Source organism: Oratosquilla oratoria, chromosome 4 (genome assembly GCF_046742065.1).
Source record: "Oratosquilla oratoria isolate Oo_2021 chromosome 4, ASM4674206v1, whole genome shotgun sequence".
Taxonomy (NCBI): Eukaryota; Metazoa; Arthropoda; class Malacostraca; order Stomatopoda; family Squillidae; genus Oratosquilla; species Oratosquilla oratoria.
Genome location: NC_134780.1, coordinates 77,930,299 through 77,950,298, shown reverse-complemented (window position 1 = coordinate 77,950,298; position 20,000 = coordinate 77,930,299). Strand labels below are relative to the sequence as shown.

Genomic DNA, 20,000 nt, shown 5'->3' with positions numbered 1-20,000 from the left:
CCGTTATTATTTCTCCGATAGTGGGTTTATAGTGAACATGTACTCGCATGTACAATGAAGACTATAAGGCTTCCTGTCCTAATCCAGACAGTCTTAAGTTCTGCAAGAGTGAGTGAACTAATTTACCAAACTTTGATGTGATCTGAAAGCCGAGTGATGGAAAACGAAAGAATGGATTAGTTGTAATAAGCTCCAATTTGCAAAGGTTATACGGCAGAAGTGATACGATTCTTCTTCTTGTACCTTTGATAAAGACGTCAGCCAAACGTTAGACAAGAGAACATGTCTCTCATCACAACTGCATCCCTTTCCTCAATAATCTCATTATTTTTCATAATTCGTATTAATATAATTATGTTTACATATACAACATCTAAGCAGTGTATTTCAGCCTCTGAGGAAGCAAATAAGATTCCAGGACTTATCGCGCGATCTTTTGACTTCAAAAGTTCATCTCTCGTTAACAAGTTATATAAATCGTTAGTTCGTCCACATATGGAATATGCTGTTTGCGTATGGTCACCGAATCTCATTAAAGATATTGACAGATTAGAAAAAGTATAACGGCGAGCCACAAAACGGATTCCAAATATCAAAAATAAATCATACGAAAATCGACTAAAACATATGAATCTGTTTTCCCTAAAAAAGCGTAGACTCAGAGGTGACTTGATAGGTCTTTAAGATTGTAAAGAGAATTGACAACATCAAAAGTGACCAAATTTTCACACTGAATGAGAATCCGACAAGAAATGATGGTTTCAAACTGTCAGGAAATAGATTTAATTTGGAAGTGGGTAGAAACAACTTCGCAGAGGAAGTGCAATGAAGTTCAGTTATTCGTTTAGATAAACATCTAAGGAAGATGCTGTAATGACTGCTATTTAATTTATATTATTTGTTTATTTGTTTGTTATGTGTCTGTTTATTATGTGCTTTATTTTCATTTGTTATTATCTGTCAATTTATTATTACGTATATTTACCTGTTTTTTATCATTTAACTATACCTGTGCATTTATTTTATTTATTATTATTTATATTATTATAAATTTTATTTTATTTTTTTATTCATCATTATTATATAAATTTTCGCATCCGACCTAGTTATGGACCAAAAGGTCTCCTGTCGGCATGCTCCGCCTTTTTAATCCTTTGTAATCCTTTGTAAGCTTTCAGCAGCAGCAATTCTTTGACTCAAGTCGCCTACACTGTCTCTGTTGCAGTGTGTGTGAATAACCATCCACTCGAATTAGATAACATTTAAGTTGATTTATTTTTTCACAAAATATACTAACCGGACATAAATAATGACTTCAAGTCATCAAGACGAAGATTTAACTCAGAAGTAGGTAGAAACAATTCTGAAAGCCGTGTCATTGGTGATTTGAACGCACTGCAGTGCGAATGATTAAAGTTCACTTTGATATACACCTAATCGTTATTTTTTTGTCTTTAATCCAACTATGTTTCAGAACGAAAGTATTTATGCCGTTTTGCGGTATCGATATAATTCGTTATCAAAGGCTGGAACAGGATTGGAGTTTAGTTTCTTTAATCAGTTTTTTTTCGGGTAGTCATTCTTGACTTGAGGTTTTGTTGTGGGGCACCCACTGTTCTCTGCAGTGGCGCATCACAACCAATGTATTGTGTCCTTTTTGCCACGGCAATTGGTTTCTGCTGGGCAAGAGTGGTATGGCTTGAAACGTATGGGCAGTGCCAGACCCCATACATACCTAAGTGCCACCCCTGGGCAAAGTTCTCAGTGCCCCACCCCTCCCATCTCCACCATCCCTTACTGCCTATTATAGCTACTGGCTTGCGAAAATAGTCAGACAGGTTTTAAAAATGTAATGTAATGTCCCTATTGCAGAAAAGATATCGGGGGGGAAATATTTCATATTCTGTATATTCTAAAGCAAAATTCGTATATTACGGTAAGATAGTCAGCCATTCTTTGACCTTTTTTTATTATAATTATTTTGTCAGCCTTGTGGGCGGGCGGCATGTCCTGACTAGGATTGACGCCCCTCTAAATGTGCCCCCCCCCAGGGCATATGTACCCCCCCACCCCCTATGGTAGGACCCTGGGCAGAGCCAGGGTAGTATTGGAATGTCTGTACCTGTGAATGTAGCCTACAATCAATGTAATGAACTTGGACATGGTTATCAGGTACTGTCATTGGTACGGTACATTGGTCTACAACAATTCTGGTGTCCGTTTTTGCATAATAGGTTTGCACTGCCCTGTAACAAGCCAGGAAATTACGTGTAAATCACCGAACTGGACGCCTAATTCTTTTACGCTCGATATTGTTTTTCTAAGCGTGATGATGACGTCAGAAATCTCATTCGACGTTGGTTTTGTTTTTATATTTATTTGATATGTCGGGTGGAAAAATTGCATTCTTTATTTTCTTTCTTCCTTTTTATTCATGTTAATCCTCCCTCCTCTCCTTCCTCCACCTCTCTTTATCTCTTTTTCTCTCTCTCTTTTTCTCTCCTCTTTCTCTTTTTCTTTCTTTCACTTTCTCTCAGTCTGTCTCTCCCCCCCCCTCTCTCTCTCTCTCTCTCTCTCTCTCTCTCTCTCTCTCTCTCTCTCTCTCTCTCTCTCTCTCTCTCTCTCTCTCTCTCTCTCTCTCTCTCTCTCTCTTCACTAAAATATACTCCACTTGATATAACGTAAATCCCGTCGGGACTTTTGTACTGTAATCCTTTAAATTATTTTTGAAATGTTCCAAAAACACCTAAGAATAACTAACAATTTTCTTTGAAAAACTCTGCTACCATTGCTGGTGATGGTGTCAAAACATGTAAATTATATGAGAAATATTTCACCAGTGGGCTGTATGTCTTTTTAGACAACAAATGTTTTCCTTAAATGAGAACAAAGTCCTTCACCTTGTAGTGATATAACAGCGGCCGAAGCCGTCGCTTTGTATTACGTAATATGGGAGCCTCCAGAGGACATGAAAGTAACCTTTAAAAATTTAAAGAACACTCCCTTACCCTTAAAAAGTCTTTACAGAGTGTTGAGATGAAGTGTTTCAAATGTCAAGCTGTTTCCTGTGAAAATGGTGATACCTGATAGATATAATGGAAAACGAAAAATTAGTGTTTGATGTCAGAAAAAAAAATATTGAAAATCGTTATACAAGGGAGGTGGAAGCACAAGCCAAGCTCTCTCGACCTGAACTGCTTAAGTGGCTAGTTACGGTTGATGAAGGACTATTCTATACAAGATCAGTCGGATCGTGTACGGAAAGTTCACCGTCATCAATTCACCGTAGGGAAAGTTCATCGTGGTGAAAATAATCGCGAAGAATGAATTAAAGGTTGGCATTATTTTTTAGAAAATATTTATACAAACGCCGGCTTCGCCGCCATAGTTTCGCCATGGGCACTTGGTGTGCGGCACTGCTCGCTTCGCGAACGGCCAATCAATCGTCTCCGTTCCCGTGACGTCAGGGTTCTCGGCCAATCAGTCGTCTCCGTTTCCGTGACGTCACCACTCGGGCAATCAGTTGTCCCCGTTGCTGTGACGTCACCACTCTCAACCAATCAGGTTCTCATTGTCTGTTACCAAATCACTGTCACCGGCTAGATGATTTTGCCAAAAACAGACATGTTAATTTTTCTTTATCAAATATATATATATATATATATATATATATATATATATATATATATGTATATATATACTGTATATGTATGTATATACATATGTATATATGCATATATGTATATATATATATATATATGTATATATACGTATATATATATGTGTGTATGTGTATGTATATGTATATGTGTATGTATATATGTATATGTGTATGTATATGTATATGCATATGTATATATGTATATATATGTGTATATGTATATACTGTATGTATATATGTCTATATATGTATCTATGTCTATATATGTATATATGTATATACATGTGTATATATATATGTATATATACATATATACATGTATATATATGTATATATATATGTGTATATATATATATTTGTATATATATACATATATATAATATAAAAAAAATTAATGGTTGCTTACGCCGTCCGGTGGTAATTCGGTCACACCTTCGCGTTTGGTGGTAAATCGGTTACACCGCCAACTACGGTGAAGAAGAAGAACTCGAAGAAGAAGAAGAACTCGAAGAAATCGAAGAAGAAGAAGAGGAAGAAGAAGAAGAAGAAGAAGAAGAAGAAGAAGAAGAAGAACTCGAAGAAGAGGAAGAAGAAGAACTCGAAGAAGAAGAAGAAGTAGAACTCGAAGAAGAAATCGAAAAACTCGAAGAAGAAGAAGAACTCGAAGAACTCGAAAAAGAAGAACTCGAAGAACTCGAAAAAGAAGAACTCGAAGAACTCGAAAAAGAAGAACTCGAAGAACTCGAAAGAGAAGAACTCGAAGAAGAACTCGAAGAAGAAGAACTCGAAGAAGAAGGAGAACTCGAAGAAGAAGAACTCGAAGAACTCGAAGAAGAACTCGAAGAACTCGAAGAAGAACTCAAAGAAGAACTCGAAGAAGAACTCGAAGAAGAACTCGAAGAAGAACTCGAAGAAGAACTCGAAGAAGAACTCGAAGAAGAACTCGAAGAACTCGAAAAAGAACTCGAAGAACTCGAAGAAGAACTCGAAGAACTCGAAGAAGAACTCGAAGAAGAACTCTTTATTTTCCAAAAAAGGGGCGTAGCCCAGGGCGCGCAGCGCCCGCGCCTAAGGCGCAGCGCCGCAGGCCAAGGCCCCCGGCGTAGCTGGGCCGGCGCAGCCGGTGGGCTTGTATATATATAAAGTAATTGTATTACTTTTTTTTTTTTTATACAAAATGCTTTGCGTTGAACTTTCCTCGTGGTGAACTTTCCTGACGGTCAATTTTCACCACAGGGAACTTTCCATACGGAGAACTGATGGCGGTAAAATTTCCCTACACTGAATTAATGGCGGTGAACCTTCCTGTAATCACCTGTGCACGGCGACTTTAATGTTTGTGAAATACGGATGTTGGAAAGCGTAGATTTACTTTGTAAACTATCTGATTGCGAGACATTTCATTGTAATATATATGCCTCGAGATTTCAATTTCCGTTTTGTTTTCATGAAACATTTCCACAAAGATTTGAATAACAGAGGAATGTATTTTGGTTTCAATAACCAGCGTTTCTATCCTTGGGGATAGGAGAAGTTTAAAGGAGGGCTTCGTAACGAAAGCATAGTTGAAGTTAAAAGTGATCGGTTTATATATATATATATATATATATATATATATATATATATATATATACATTTATCTATATATATATTTATCTTCATATATATATATATAATATAATATTTGTCAATTATTTTTTCATGTATTTGTTATTTTCTTTCTTAATTATCATTATTATTGCTTCTGACCAAGGGGAATGGACGAGATGCAGGGATAACCCGTCATCCAGGAGGAGGCAAGAAAGGAGGGAGCGAGGGATGATGTATGGGAGTGGAGTATGTGGGGAGGAAATGGGTGGCAGTGGATTCATGCCTTTGACTTTGGCTACCTCCCTCGTAAGAGGAAAAAAAAGCTGTTGATATATGTTATTTCTTATAATTAGTATTGATATTGTTATTGTTTTCCGAATGGATATTCAATAACAGAGGAAGAGAAACGTCCTTGTAAATCTGGTTCCGTTGCCACACTGATGCATTAAGAAAGCGTCGTTCTTCGGGAGGCGTCTGGGACTCTTTTCTGCTGCTTCTGCAGAAGCGAGCTTCCAGTTCGGCGCAAGATACGAGGCAGGTGTCGCTGTTCATAAGCTACTTCTTTGCATAACGCCTTCCCTGCGGAGGAAGGACGCAAGGGGCACCCACAGGCTGAATAAAATCGCCTGGCGACAGTCAGAATTGTATACGAAATTTTTTAGACGTCCTGAAGGGGAGGTAAAGAGATTTCGTTTGGGGATTTTTTCCCTTAGGTGCCGCCTGGTGATTTTATTCAACGGGAAGAAACTACCTCCGGAGTAGAATAAAATCAACTGGCGGTAGAAAGGATGAATGATAAGTGGGAATTATTGCGAGGCTGTTCAAGACTACGAGAACGATGACTGTGATTTTTAAGATTTTTCTCAGGCACACCTCCTCTTCCTCCTTCCTCCTTACGTCCTCCTTCCTCCTTACGTCCTCCTTCCTCCTTCCTCCTTCCTCCTTACGTCCTCCTTCCTCCTTACGTCCTCCTTCCTCCTTACGTCCTCCTTCCTCCTTACGTCCTCCTTCCCCCTTCCTCCTTACGTCCTCCTTCCTCCTTACTCCTTACGTCCTCCTTCCTCCTTCCTCCTTACGTCCTCCTTCTTCCTTCCTCCTTACGTCCTCTTTCCTCCTCCCTCCTTACCGAGCTTGTATTACTCCGGCGTTCTGGCGCAAAAGTCACATTAGTTAATTTTTCAGTGACAACTTCTTTCCATTTCTCTGTTGCACATTTCCCTTCGCCTTTCTCGTTTCGTTCCATTTTCGTTTCTCGCCTCCTCCTCCTCCTCCTCCTCTTCCTCCTCTTCCTCCTCTTCCTCCTCTTCCTCCTTCTCTTCCTCCTCCTCCTCTTCTCCGCCTCCCGCGACTCCTTTTCTTTTTCCACCTTCTCCACTTATACCTCTTCTCATCCTCCTTTCCATTCTTCTCTTCTTTTTCTTTCTCTTCTCTTCCTTTTCTCCTCCCCCTCCCTCCTCCTTTCTCCCTCCTCCCTCCCCCTTCCCATCTTCCTCCTCCTCCTCTTCCTCCTCCTATCTTGGCTTTAGTCATCTAATTATTGTACAACCTTATTTCCACCTTCTCCTCCTCCTCCTCCTCCTCCTACATCCTCCACGTTCCCAGACCTCTTCTATTTTCTTCCTATTTTCTTCCCAATCTTGTCTTCCCACCGGAGGTTACAGACTCCATTCTTTTTTCCCTCCCTCTCCCTCCCTCTCCCATGCCTCCTTCCTCATCTTCTCTTCCCCTCCCCTCCTCTCCCCCCTCCCACTCCCTCCCCTTCCTCTCCTCACGTCCACCCTCGTCTCCGCTCCTCTCCCTTCCCTCACTCCATCCCACCCCCCTCCACATCCTTCTCCCACCTTTTCATCTCGTTTTCTTTCATCTGTTTTCCTTTTCTTTCGTTTATTCTTGTATGTTCCTTTCTTCCTCGACCTCTTTACTCTCTTTGTTCCTTCTTCCCTCCCTCCTTCCCTAGTCTCACTCCCTCCTTCTTCCTTTCTCTCCTCTCTATCCTTTCTCCCTCTCTCCCTCACTCCCTATCCTGCATTCTCAACACCTTGGTTCCCTTCCCTTCCTCTCTCGACCTCCCACCCTCCCCCGCCTCCATTCCCTCCACCCATCACTCACCCATTCACGCTCGCGCTCGATCACCAGCTCGCTCATATGCTCGATCGGTCACTGTCGAGGACTTGGATAACCGTCATAACCGTCATAACCGCCATAACCGTCTGGTGCTGCATCTGGTGGCCAAGAGCTTTGTGTTGGAGGTGGGCCACGGCTGTTGGTGGTAAAACTGCTGTGTTGGAGGTGATTTGGTGGTCGTTTTTGGTGGTGAAGCTGTCCTCGTAGAACAGTGTTCTCGTAGAATAGAGGTTCTCTGCCTTGCGTGGCCCATCCACCCCTTTCACCATTTGTCAGAATGTCATTCCCCCCCTCCTTTCCAAGAATGTCTGTTCCAAAAGGTGCATTCTAAATAACATGCAAATATTACTAAAAATCCTTTTATTTTTTTCCCAAATTAGTATATACAACTTGGGTCAGCACAGGTATAATTCCAGCCCAGGTGACAGGCCAGATAGGCCAAAACCTATAATTGCTTTCCTCACCCTGTAAGCTTGCTGTGGTCACAATTCATCCCCAGAAAGCCAAAAATTCCTCCCCGGGGGGTGAATGTCACCCCTAATGAGAACCCCTGTCTCTGATAATCTCATCGAAGGGCAGTAGCTGTTGATGATGATGAGACAGCTGGACACTTGGCAACAGCTGGCGGAGCTGCAGATGGTGGTGGTGGTGGTGATGGTGTCGATGGGAAAGCCGTTTTGTTGGAGAAATCGTTATATCCTCAAAAATATTTGGTGTTGCAATAGCGTATACGTCCTCTGCCTCCCACGTCGAAGCTGAGCTTTGAGAGAGTGCCATGGCACGGCCGTTGGCATCCGTGCCACTCGTGATGGTCCTCTTGTGATGGTCCTCTTCCTCCTAGTCTTCCAACTCTTCGTCCTGCCTTCCCTTTGCGTCTTCTATTCCTCTCCTTCTCTCCTTTCTCCTCCTCCTCCTCCTCCTCCTCCTAATCTTCGTCCCCCTCTTCCTTCGCCTCTTCCTCTTCTTCCTCCTCATCCTCCTCATCCTCCTCTTCTTCCACCTCTTCCTCCACCTCTTCCTCCACCTTGTACTGTTCCTCCTACTTTTCTTCCTCTGCCTCCCACGTCGAAGCTGAGCTTTGAGAGAGTGCCATGGCACGGCCGTTGGCATCCGTGCCACTTGTGATGGTCCTCTTGGCACGCCGCGAGGAGACTCTACGTCCTGTGGTGGTTGGCTCTGCAGTCCTTTCTGCCCCTGATGCTGCCAGATGGGAGTCGCTTACGCGGGTCATCTCTTCACCTCTCTCTTTCTCCTCTTCCCTCTCTTCTTTCTCCTCTCTCCTCTATTTCTCCTCTTCCCTCTCTTCTCCTCTCTCCTCTCTTTCTCCTCTTCCCTCTCTTCTTTCTCCTCTTTCCTCTGTTCTCTCTTTCTCCTCTTCCCTCACTTCTTTCTCCTCTCTCCTCTCTTTCTCCTCTTCTCTCTCTTCTCTCTCCTCTGTCCACTCTCCTCTGTTCACTCTCCTCTGTCTTCTCTTTCCCCTCTCTCCTCCCTTTCTCCCCTTCTCATCTCTCTCCTCTCTCTCCTCTCTTTCTCCTCTTTCCTCTCATCTCTTTCTCCTCTCTTTCTCCTCTGTCCTATCTTTCCCCTCACCCCTCTCTCCTCTCTTTCCCCCTCTCTTTACACTTTTTTATTTTCATTGTCCTATCACTCTCTCTTTCCCAGCCCTTCCGTCTCTTTTTGTCCCTTTCTTCCACTCTTTCAACTCTCTTCACATCCTGTCGCTTCCCCTCTCACTCCCTCTCCCACTCCCACTCCCTCCCATTCCCTGACACCCCTTCCTTTCTTCTCGTCAGTTTTTCCTTTTTCATCTTCCTCCTCTCCTCTCCTTTCTCTTCCTCTTCTCTCTTCTCCCTGCTTGTCCCTCTTTCATATCACTCCTTTCACCCTTCCCCACCAGTCTCCTCCTCCTCCTCCTCCTCCTCCTCCTCCTCCTCCTCCTCCTCCTCCTCCTCCTCCTTTACCCCCGTTCCTTCCTCATCACCCACTTTCTCCCAACCCAGTCCCTCGCTCTGCACCTCCTCTCCCTCACTGCCCCTCCTCTCCTCGTTCCCTCTCCCTCTGAACTTCCTCTCCCTTCTCCCCCCTCCCCCTTCCTTCTCTCTCCCCTTTCCCCTCACCATTCCCCCCCATTCGGCCTTATTGTCGGCCACACAGTCATACGCTTATGTAAAGTACACATTTTGTGCACGCCTACTTTAATTTATGTGCTGTGGTAATTAAGGCTCGGAGATTGCTGTCGCGCCTCTGGTCTGACGCTGAGGACGTTTCGGCCTTCTGCTTTGCATATCGTCAGGCAGGACGTACTCGGTCCTGTTGTGCGACTGCGTTGTGGTTCTGAGTTCGGTAAATCCGTTCCCAGGCTTCTCACTCTCCTCCTCCTCCTGCTCCTCCTCCTCCTCCTCCTCATCCACATCCTCATCCTCATCCTCATCCTTCTCTCCTCTTTGTATCCCTCCTCCTCCTCCTCCCACTTCTCCTCCTCATCCTTGTATTCCTCCTCCTCCTCCCCTTCTTCCTCTCCTTCCTCCCTCTCCACTCCTACTCCTCCTCCTCTTCCTCCTCCTCCTCCTCTCCTCTTCCTTCTCTCCTCCTCCTCCTCTTTCTCTCCTCCTTGTATGCCTTCTCCTCCTCCTACTCCTCCCCCGCATCCTTGTATTACTCCTCCTCCTCTCCTTCCTCCCTCTCCATTCCTACTCCTCGTATTCCTCTCCTTGTATGCCTCCTTCTCCTACTCCTCCCCCTCATCCTTGTATTCCTCCCCTCTTCCTTCCTCTCCCTCCTCCCTCTCCACTCTTACTCCTCTTCCTTGAATTTCCCCTCCTCCTCCCCCTCATCCTTGTATTCCTCCTCCTCCCCTCTTCCTTTCTCTCCTTCCTCTCTCGCCTTCTCCTCCCTCCTTTCTCCTCCTATTCTTCCTCCTATGCTTCCAAGTCTTCTACCTACCTGTCCTCATCCCCTTCCTATTATTCCTACTCCTATTTCTCTTATTCCTCCTCGTATTCCTCCTCCTCCACCTCTCGCTCCTCTTCCTCCTAGTCTTCCAACTCTTCGTCCTGCCTTCCCTTCTCGTCTTCTATTCCTCCCCTTCTCTCCTTTCTCCTCCTCCTCCTAATCTTCGTCCCCCTCTTCCTTCGCCTCTTCCTCCTCATCCTCCTCTTCTTCCTCTTCCACCTCTTCTTCCACCGTTTACTGTTCCTCCTACTTTTCTTCCTCTATTCCTACTCTTCTTCCTCTTCCCCTTCCCATTCCCCCTTCCCTTTTCCCTTCAACTATTCCCACTCCTGTTCGCATTATTCATCCTCTCCATACTATTCCTCTTTTTGCTCCTCCTCCTCCTCCTCCTCTTACTACTATTACTACTACTTCTCCCCCCCCCTTGCCTTCCTCTTTTTATTCCTCCTCTTCCTTTTCCTCCTCTTCCTTTTCCTCTCATTCCTCATTTTCCTTCGGGTCCTCCTCCTCCACTTACTCTTCTTCTCCTCCATCTCCAACACCTCCACCTCCCTCTCCCCTTTCTCCTCTTAGTGTTTACATGGTTGCTCCCTCCCTCTCTCCATCCCTTCCTCCCTCTTCCTACCTCTTCCTCCCTTTTTCATCTCCATCCAAGTTTGGACACTCGAGACGGAGGTGGGAGGAGGTGGGAGGGGGGAGGAGGTGTTGCAGGTTCAGGTGATTCATTGCAGCACTGTTGCACCATCGCGCCTCTCCCCTCCCCTTCTCCCCTCTCCCCCTCCCCCTTCTCCCCCTCCCCCTTCTCCCCTCCCCTTCTCCCCCTCCACCTCCCCTCCCCTTCTCCCCCTCCACCTTCTCCCCCTCCACCTTCTCCCCTCCCCTTCTCCCCCTCTACCTTCTCCCTCTCCCCTTCTCCCTCTCCCCTTCTCCCCTCTCCTCCCCCCTCAGGGTCCCGAGTTCCCCTTTCCGATCCCAGCACTCATCCCTTCGACCATCACGACCCCCCTCCCCCCTCCCCCTCCCCCTATGACCTCGTCCCTTGAGTGACGGGCCTTCCCCTGCACCCGGTCTCTGTCTATCTCTGTCTCTCTGTGCCTATCTCTCTCCCTCCCCCTCTCCCTCTCCCTTCTTCTCTCCCCTCTTATTTCTCTCACTGTGTGTGTGCGTGTGAAAGAGAGAGAGAGAGAGAGAGAGAGAGAGAGAGAGAGAGAGAGAGAAAGAGAAGCTTATGGTATAAGATGCTGAGTTTCAGCTCGACACGTCACCCCCACACCCATATCCTCGTATAGCTGGGGCAAGTGGGTGTCACCGACACTCCCCCGCGAGGTCGATCACTGGTTTCAGTTCTTAACCTCTCTAGGTCGATCCTCGGCTCGCCTTTTTCTACATATTTTTTGTGTGTTTATTTATTATATTTATATTTTTTATTATTTCATTCTGATGTATACCTTGCGTTCCTGATCACCCACAACCGTTTTTTTTTTTATATATACACTACGCTGGCCGTGATTTGGCCAGTCAGGTGAAGTACTATAACAGTGTATATATGTATGGCTTCAGCCGAGCCGGGGGGGGGGGAGAAGGAATGAAACAAAACAATTGTCGCAGGTTTTAATTGCGCCTTTTTACATTTGGTCGTCGCGTCCACGCAACATTGATTTGTTTCGCGACCCTGGTTGCCAGCTCACGTACACATATGTAAAGGGGTTGAATGTGGAAAGGGGGGTATGATGTAAACATACAGACATGTAATGATCTCTGTGTTCTTGTGTGATAGTTTGGGCTTCAATTTTTTTTTTTTTTTTTTTTTTTTTTTTTTTTTTTTTGCTATGGTTGTATAATTTGGTAGTCTGGCGTCATGTTTATTGTCCAGATTTCGTTCTAACTTAATTAAGCGCGTAAGGCTTTCGTAAATAATTTCAGCAGTTTTTCTTTAGTTTTTTTTATTGTTCTGAAACAGGTGGTGTATGTGCTGGTTGCATATACGTTTTGATGAAGATAAAAGAGAGAGTATTTCTATAGTTGGCCACAGTTGAGTGAATCTGATCTTTTGTTTATTCATTTTTATTTGTTTGTTCATTGAAGGGTTGACAAAAGCGGAACCAAGTGGTAGAAGGGAAACAAAAGTGTACGTGTGTGTGTGTGTGTGCGTGTGTGTGTGTGTGTGTGCGTGTGTGCGTGCGTGTGTGTGTGAATGAGTGAATGTGTCTGTAATTTACTTTAGTTTTTTATGACAAGAATACAGCGATAGACGGACGGGTGACAGTGGATATGATGAGAGAAAGAGAGAGAGAGAGAGAGAGAGAGAGAGAGAGAAGTTTATGGTATAAGATGCTTTCATCTCGTTGTACACAGTTGTATGTAATGTATATTCTCCTGTTGGTACTTATACTGGAGTAGAGTATGCTTATCGGTGTCAATCTCTATTTTATTAAATATGTATGAAAATCTTGTTTGGAAAGGTGAACAGAGCAGTAGTGAACGGAATCTTAATTGTAAAAGATGTACAATAGACTTTTCCTCACTGCGCTGTTTTCGTTATACTTTGTCATCTAGCACAAACAATTAGTAACATTTAGGGCGGCATTGTAAGGATTCTTTAATTCTTATGAGTTACATATATGTATACAATATTATTTATACAGTCATAGACGTACACAGACGCATACACACACACACACACACACACACACACACACACACACACACACACACACACACACACACACACACACACGGTGGGTGAGAGGTAGTTTGAGATATAGGGGGGAGAAAAATATAGCAGTATTGATATGATAAATACATTTTTTAATATAATATCTCCATCTAAAAATAAGAATAAAGAAATAGGAATTGTAGTTCGGCTTCATAAATTTCTATTTCGAGACTATTTACAATTTCCTAGAATGTCGTGGATCGGTTAGTAGTTAGTAAGCTAGAACAGGTGAAGTTGCCGTCATATATATTGAAATTATCGTTTAACACTTTCCACACAACAACTTATTATATATATATTTTTTTCTCGATTTGTTGTTCACTGTCTTACTTTGGCGAGAATTAGCGTTGGGGGGGGGAGTGTCCGCGGTTTGGGGGAGGGGGGGATAGGGGAGGTTTGCTGGGGGTTTATGTATTGTTTGAAACCCCCCTATTGTACTTAAGCACCTCCCCCACCCCACCACCCCAACGCCCCTCAAGCTGAATAAAATCGCCAGTCCTTAAATGGAATGAAATATATAAAGTATTTCTGTGTTGATGGGAATTAAGGTATTACATACCATGACTGTCTTGTGGCTACCCTGTCGTCGAGTATATACACATTGAAAGACAAAATTATCTTCTTAGCTTTGACTGAAGATAGAGGAAACGTGGCGAAACATAATGAGACTAGACTACAGACGTCAAAAGCATGGTTGGTCGGTTCTCATAATGTTTCGTCACGTTTAGTCCATCTTCGGACACACATCATGACTGAAGTTTGTATATATATATATATATATATATATATATATATATATATATATATATATATAATATATATATATATATATATATATATATATTATATATATATATATTGCTGCCTGACCTGTGTATGGCGGCTCAGATATTGACGCCATGTTTGTATGACGTCATTGATACGTCATATTTTGATGACGTCATTGATGCGTTATTCTTTGATGACGTCATGCTTGAGGATAATGTCTTCATCCCGGTGTGGTCTGGTGTCGTTTTCGGAGGAGAGTTGCCTTTGAACCAAAGCTACATGTGTGGTTTTGAGAACTATTAATTAATTAATTTATTTATTTGTTTTTATTTTTTCTAGTTCAGTTAGTGATAGAAGTCTTGTTAGTTACCCATCGGTTCTAGTTTCCTAGTCAAACCTCTAGATTTTGTAGTAATCTAATTTTTCCTGGCGTTACCCCCATTTTGATGCAGAAACAGTTCCACGTCATTACAAGGCAAACCTCAGTCCAAGGTTACTTAAGCGCCCCCAGGATTGTTGCCGGTTTCTTTGGGGGTTGCGGCGAAATTTGAGGCAGCAATGGATGGGTTGACTAAGAATAGTGATTGTCAATTTGATTTAGATTTCCCTGTGAAAGATTAAAAGATTGTTGAATTGGTGATTTGGTGAGAATGGAAACTGGTTGTGATTTTGTTATTTTTGTTTTTATTTTTTATTTTCTTAAACTTTTTGATCTGTTTAGATTCCCTACCATCCTTATAAGAATTATTTTGAACCTAACAAGAATCCTTAGTTTTAACAAGAACTTCATAAATACTAACTTTCAGCGAGATTGGATTGTAGTGTTAATATTGTGAAGACAGCTGACCTCATGGGGTATTCTTTATAGTACTTATGATCAATAAGATTGTTATATTCGTCTGAAAAAAAAATTATTGATTGTTTTCAGATCCTTTGTACCTATTTCTTGAACGATACATAAACATTTATCAGAATGAAAATGTTGAAATTAAATTTAGTCGTGAAAACATAGAGCTACTGTATTCTAGAACATCAAGGACGATTGACATCGAACATGTGTACAGTTGCCTGCAATTCACCGTCACAATATTTTCACGCGGATTAACGCCGATTACCGCGGATGTAAACAAGCGCGGTCCGCGGTTGTAAACAAACGAGGTCCGAGGATTTGCGGGTAGTCTGTGCGTTGTCTCTCCTAAATGTGTAAATGCATTCATCAGAGGTCAACAAACACCTGTGTCCTTATTTCTCGTCAATATTCGAGACTCTTAAGACACTTCTGAATGTGCCTCTTCTTTCGAAGGCGAATTTATGGGAAGCTGGATGTCTCTTCGTTCGGTATAGTGGGTGACGTTGCCAACCGACCGGTCGATATGACGTCATCGCCTCTTTGGTGACTGACCAAAACTGCCTTCCCAGTTTTCTTCGACTCTCTCCCCTCTCCTTCTTCTTCTTCCCTCTTTCTCCCCTCTCTCCCTTCTTCCCCTCGCTCTTCTTCGTCACCAGGTCGAATCTTCCCATTTTTAGATTTCTCGTCTTTATTCCTTTTTATTGTCCTTTGCTTTCTGACCATCGGTCTTCTATGTCCAAAATGCTTTTCTCTCGTTTCGTTGCTCTTCTATTCTACTCACCCACCCATCCCCAACCTCCTCAGTCTTCTCTTACTCTTCCTTTCCTCAACCCCCCCCTCCCCTGAACCCCCTTCGTTCTCCCCCAATCTTCCCCTTGTCTCTCTCTCTCTCTCTCTACCTTCTCTTCCCTTTCTCTTTTTGATATGAAGGTGTGATCAAGATAGGGAAGAAGAGAGGAAAGGGAAGGGATGGAATTTAAAGGCCCTTTAGTGTCTCCTTGTATTCAGATTGTCTATGGTTCTTTGTTAATGAACTCCCTTTCCACCAATAGTATTTATTTTTTCTGGGAAGGTGGGTTACAGTGTCTGAGATCACTATTTACGAAGATTTCTTCATCTTCCCCGCCCGCGTTAGACCTATCCTTCACGCTTATGTTCACCGCAAAAAAAAAAAAAAAAGAAAAAAAAAAAATGAAAAAAATAAATAAATAAAATAATAATGATAATAAAATAATAATAATAGTAATAAAAATAATAATGATAATAATTCACCGCCCACCCCACCTCCCACCCCCCAGCCTCTCACTCTCTCCAGCCTTCGTTCACTGAGACCATTAAGCGCTTTTCGGTTTAGGTAAACAATGGCAGTAATGATACTTCATCACGACTCGAGACTCTTCGGCAGCTGGTCGAACTCCAGTACTTGAAGGGGGAGGGTGTGTGTGTGAACAGTGAACCACTGCATTACCACGCCGCACTGCACAGTCTTTGTTCTGGCCAGAGGGGATTTTTTTTCCGTGTAAGGGAACTGCAACTTCAAGGGAGAAGGCATTGTTCCGAGATTTTTATTGCTTGGCATTCTTGATTGGTTTTATTATATTTGACACAATGTATTCAGTTTAATGTAGTTTCACCTTGATTGGCCCTCATACTCGGGATATGTATGTGTATGTATATATATATATATGTATATGTATATATATATACATGTGTGTGTGTGTGTGTGTGTGTGTATGTATTTATATACATAACATATATATATATATATATATATATATATATACATTGTGTGTGTAGGTATATGTATATAAGTGCGTATGTATACTGTTCATTTTTAAGGGTTTATGGGCTCAGTTATAGACATTTTCTGCCTCATTTCCCCATTTTCTTGCTATCCAGTCTTGTCCCTCCACGGAGTGATGACTGTCAGTAGGAAGCAGAGGCATAGTTTCTTGTTCCTTCGAAAGTGAACCTAAACTTTGGGGTTTGGATCGATCTTTCGGGAAGGTGACTTCGAAAGTCGTGCTTTGACTTCGTCAGTCTTTGGTCTTTGTCGGCTTAGGGTACGAAGGATTTGTTTTTTTAAATTGGGGGTGGGGGGGTTGGGGGGTGTCTCGGGGTAAGGATACTTAAGTCGTGGGAAAAGGAACTTCTCCAAACCTTCATTATTTTTTGAGGGGCTGGGGTGGGCTTGGTCAGTGACGTGGTCCTCTGCAGGTCCTCTTCTGGAGCAGATTCGAGTCTTGGGAGCAAATGTTGTTGACCAAAAAAAAAAAAAAAAAAAAAAAAAAAAAAAAACACGAGGTAGGGTCAGGGTGGCGAGGTGAACACAGAGCACAGGACAAAACATAAGAGAACAAAAACTACAAATATTTTCGGTGTTTACTCCCCTACATTCTACCACTTATTCGTTTTCCATACTTCAACATTAGAGAGTCAAGTATTAAGTCCGTTGCACTTAGAAACATGACAAAATATATGTAAACAAGTGTCGATGTGAAAAGATATTGGTTTGATTTGTATTTAGAAATTGAGATTGCTTTTTCTTAAAGAACGTGAGTATATCCAAAAGTGAGAAACTGAAAGAGGAGGTCAATGTGCATGACAGATCTTTCAGAAAAATTCATTTGAATGCCCAAATCTTCTTCACATATATTTACACCTAATAATAAGCAAATAAGTAAAATGCTCCTGAGTATAGAATGGTACACACATGGTCACAAAAAAAAATCATCTCCTAACACTGAAGACCTCAGGTTCATCGTTCTCAGACTCTTGGTCTTCTTCAGAAGGAGTCCTCCGTTCTCAGACTCTTGGTCTTCTTCAGAAGGAGTCCTCCTTCGTTCTCAGACTCTTGGTCTTCCTCAGAAGGAGTCTTCGTTCTCACACACTTGGTCTTCTTCAGAAGTTCTTCGTTGTCAGACTCTTGGTCTTTCTCAGAAGGAGTCCGCCTTTGTTCTCAGACTCTTGGTCTTCCTCAGAAGGAGTCCTCCTTCGTTCTCAGACTCTTGGTCTTCTTCAGAAGGAGTCCGCCTTCCTTCTCAGACTCTTGGTCTTCTTCAGAAGGAGTCTTCCTTCGTTCTCAGACTCTTGGTCTTCTTCTTCAGAAGTCCTTCGTTCTCAGACTCTTGGTCTTCCTCAGAAGGAGTCTCCTTTTGTTCTCAGACTCTTGGTCTTCTTCTTCAGAAGTCCTTCGTTCTCAGATTCTTGGTCTTCTTAGGAAGGAGTCCTTCTTCGTTCTCAGACTCTTGGTCTTCTTCAAAAGGAGTCTTCCTTCGTTCTCAGACTCTTGGTCTTCTTCTTCAGAAGTCCTTCGTTGTCAGACTCTTGGTCTTCTTCAGAAGGAGTCTTCGTTCTCACACTCTTAGTCTTCTTCTTCAGAAGTCCTTCGTTCTGAGACTCTTGCTCTTCCTCAGAAGGAGTCCTCCTTCGTTCTCAGCCTCTTGGTCTTCTTCAGAAGTTCTTCGTTCTCAGACTCTTGGTCTTCCTCAGAAGGAGTCCACCTTCGTTCTCAGACTCTTGGTCTTCCTCAGAAGGAGTCCTCCTTCGTTCTCAGACTCTTGGTCTTCTTAAGAAGGAATCCTCCTTCGTTCTCAGACTCTTGGTCGTCTTCTTCAGAAGTCCTTCGTTTTCAGACTCTTGGTCTTCTTCAGAAGGAATCCTCCTTCGTTCTCAGACTCTTGGTATTCTTCAGAAGGAGTCCTTCGTTCTCACACTCTTGGTCTTCTTCTTCAGAAGTCCTTTGTTCTCAGACTCTTGGTCTTCTTCAGAAGGAGTCCTCCTTGTCGTTGATGTAAGACTCGTGGGTGACACCGTTAGGCGTCGTCGGATAGTGGGTCTTGCTCCGGGAGCAGGTCAGCTGGTGATGGTGACGTTGGCTCTGTTGGTATGCTAAGGTGGTCGTCGTCGTGGTGCTGTTTCGGTGCCCGTTCCACAGTTGGATGTTGATCACCATTCCACCTGGAAAGAACAAATCTGTCGTGAGACTGGAGTTGTATCGTTTACTTAAAATACATAGGAGGCAAACTGTTTAGGTTTAGGAAGGAAATAGGCAAGAATTAGTTGACCAACATAGTGGGTAAGAGATGGAATAAACTTGGTAACACTTTGGTAAGCCCTGAAACAATATGTTGTTTTAAAAGAAGATGAGATGATTTTATGGATAGGGATGTAAGGTGGTAAGGGACATGGAACTGCCTAGTGTAGGCCTTATGGTCTCTTGCAGTATCCTCCATTCTTATGATCTATGCCTGGGGCTCTCAACCTTCTCCCCGTTTTCTACGAACCCCGAGAGTTATCAGACCATCGACCCGTACCCTCATTAACCTGACACAGAATAGAAAACGGTGATACATTAAGACTAATTAATTATACAATGGTATTTCAATGGATATCAAATGCTTCAAATTATAATGGCGATATTCACCAGTCAAGCATTAACATAAGAAAAAAACAATTTACAATGTTTTCTCTCTGTAGATTTAAATGTCTAAGTAATCTTTCGTTAGTCGTCAAAGCGCCCCCAGGAAACCGTCCCGCGAGCACCAGGTTGAGAACACCTATTCTGTGGTTCCCAAACTAGGGGGGTGGGGGGTAAATTACCCCCCTTGGGGAGTAGGTAACAAAATTTTCGGGGGGTAATGGAGGGATGACAAAAAAAAAAAAAAAATTGTAAAACTAAAAAAAAAAGAAAAAAAAAAAGAAAAAAAAAATTGGGGATCACTGCTGTGGAAAAACGTGTGGTCCAGACTGCACACCACATATTTTGTTCTGGCTAGTGCCAGAGCGTTTCATTCAGTCCACAGCACATCGTCCTGTAGATGGGACTTTTCCTGAAAGTAACGAGCTAGTGAATGAATTTATGCATATTTGTGTATGTACTTGCTCATTTATGTATTTGTGTCGATTCATTTGTATACGAAAAAAATTACCTTTGCTCGAGTAAGCAAATAAATAAATAGATAAGAAATAGATACTCGTAATGAGGCGGAGGACTAGAATAGAATAAAAAAAAAAATGTCGTGTGTCGGATAAATCTTCCCCGCACTCGTTCCATTCTGTATCCAATTCCATCTCCTCCCCCTCCTCTTTCCCCCTCCTCTCCCACGTCATCTCTCCCCCTCCTCTCTCCCCTCCCTCTCCACCCCTTCCTCTCTCCCCTCTTTCCCTCCCTCCCCTCCTTCCCACCCGCATGCGGGCCAAAGCCATCACCCAAGAGGTACACTCCATAGAGTTTATTTTTTATAGACTTTGGAGGATTATTCAGCTGAGCGGGTTAAGTCCTTTTTTGGAGAGAGAGAGAGAGAGAGAGAGAGAGAGAGAGAGAAAGAGAGAGAGAG

The 20,000-nt window shown here is 43.0% G+C and overlaps 2 protein-coding genes across 14 annotated transcripts in view; one reads left to right on the top strand and one right to left on the bottom strand.

Moving 5' to 3' along the window:
• The window catches only part of fry (microtubule binding protein furry), a 478,406-nt gene that overhangs the window by 105,830 nt on the left and 352,576 nt on the right, over positions 1 to 20,000 (top strand). The window lies entirely within an intron of this gene.
• The window catches only part of CNMaR (G-protein coupled receptor), an 82,266-nt gene continuing 80,667 nt past the window's right edge, over positions 18,402 to 20,000 (bottom strand). Inside the window, exon 3 of the mRNA XM_076184440.1 lies at positions 18,402 to 18,621. Within this exon, the coding sequence (XP_076040555.1) occupies positions 18,428 to 18,621 (194 nt within the window). The 3' untranslated portion in view covers positions 18,402 to 18,427. The remainder of the gene's footprint in view (positions 18,622 to 20,000) is intronic.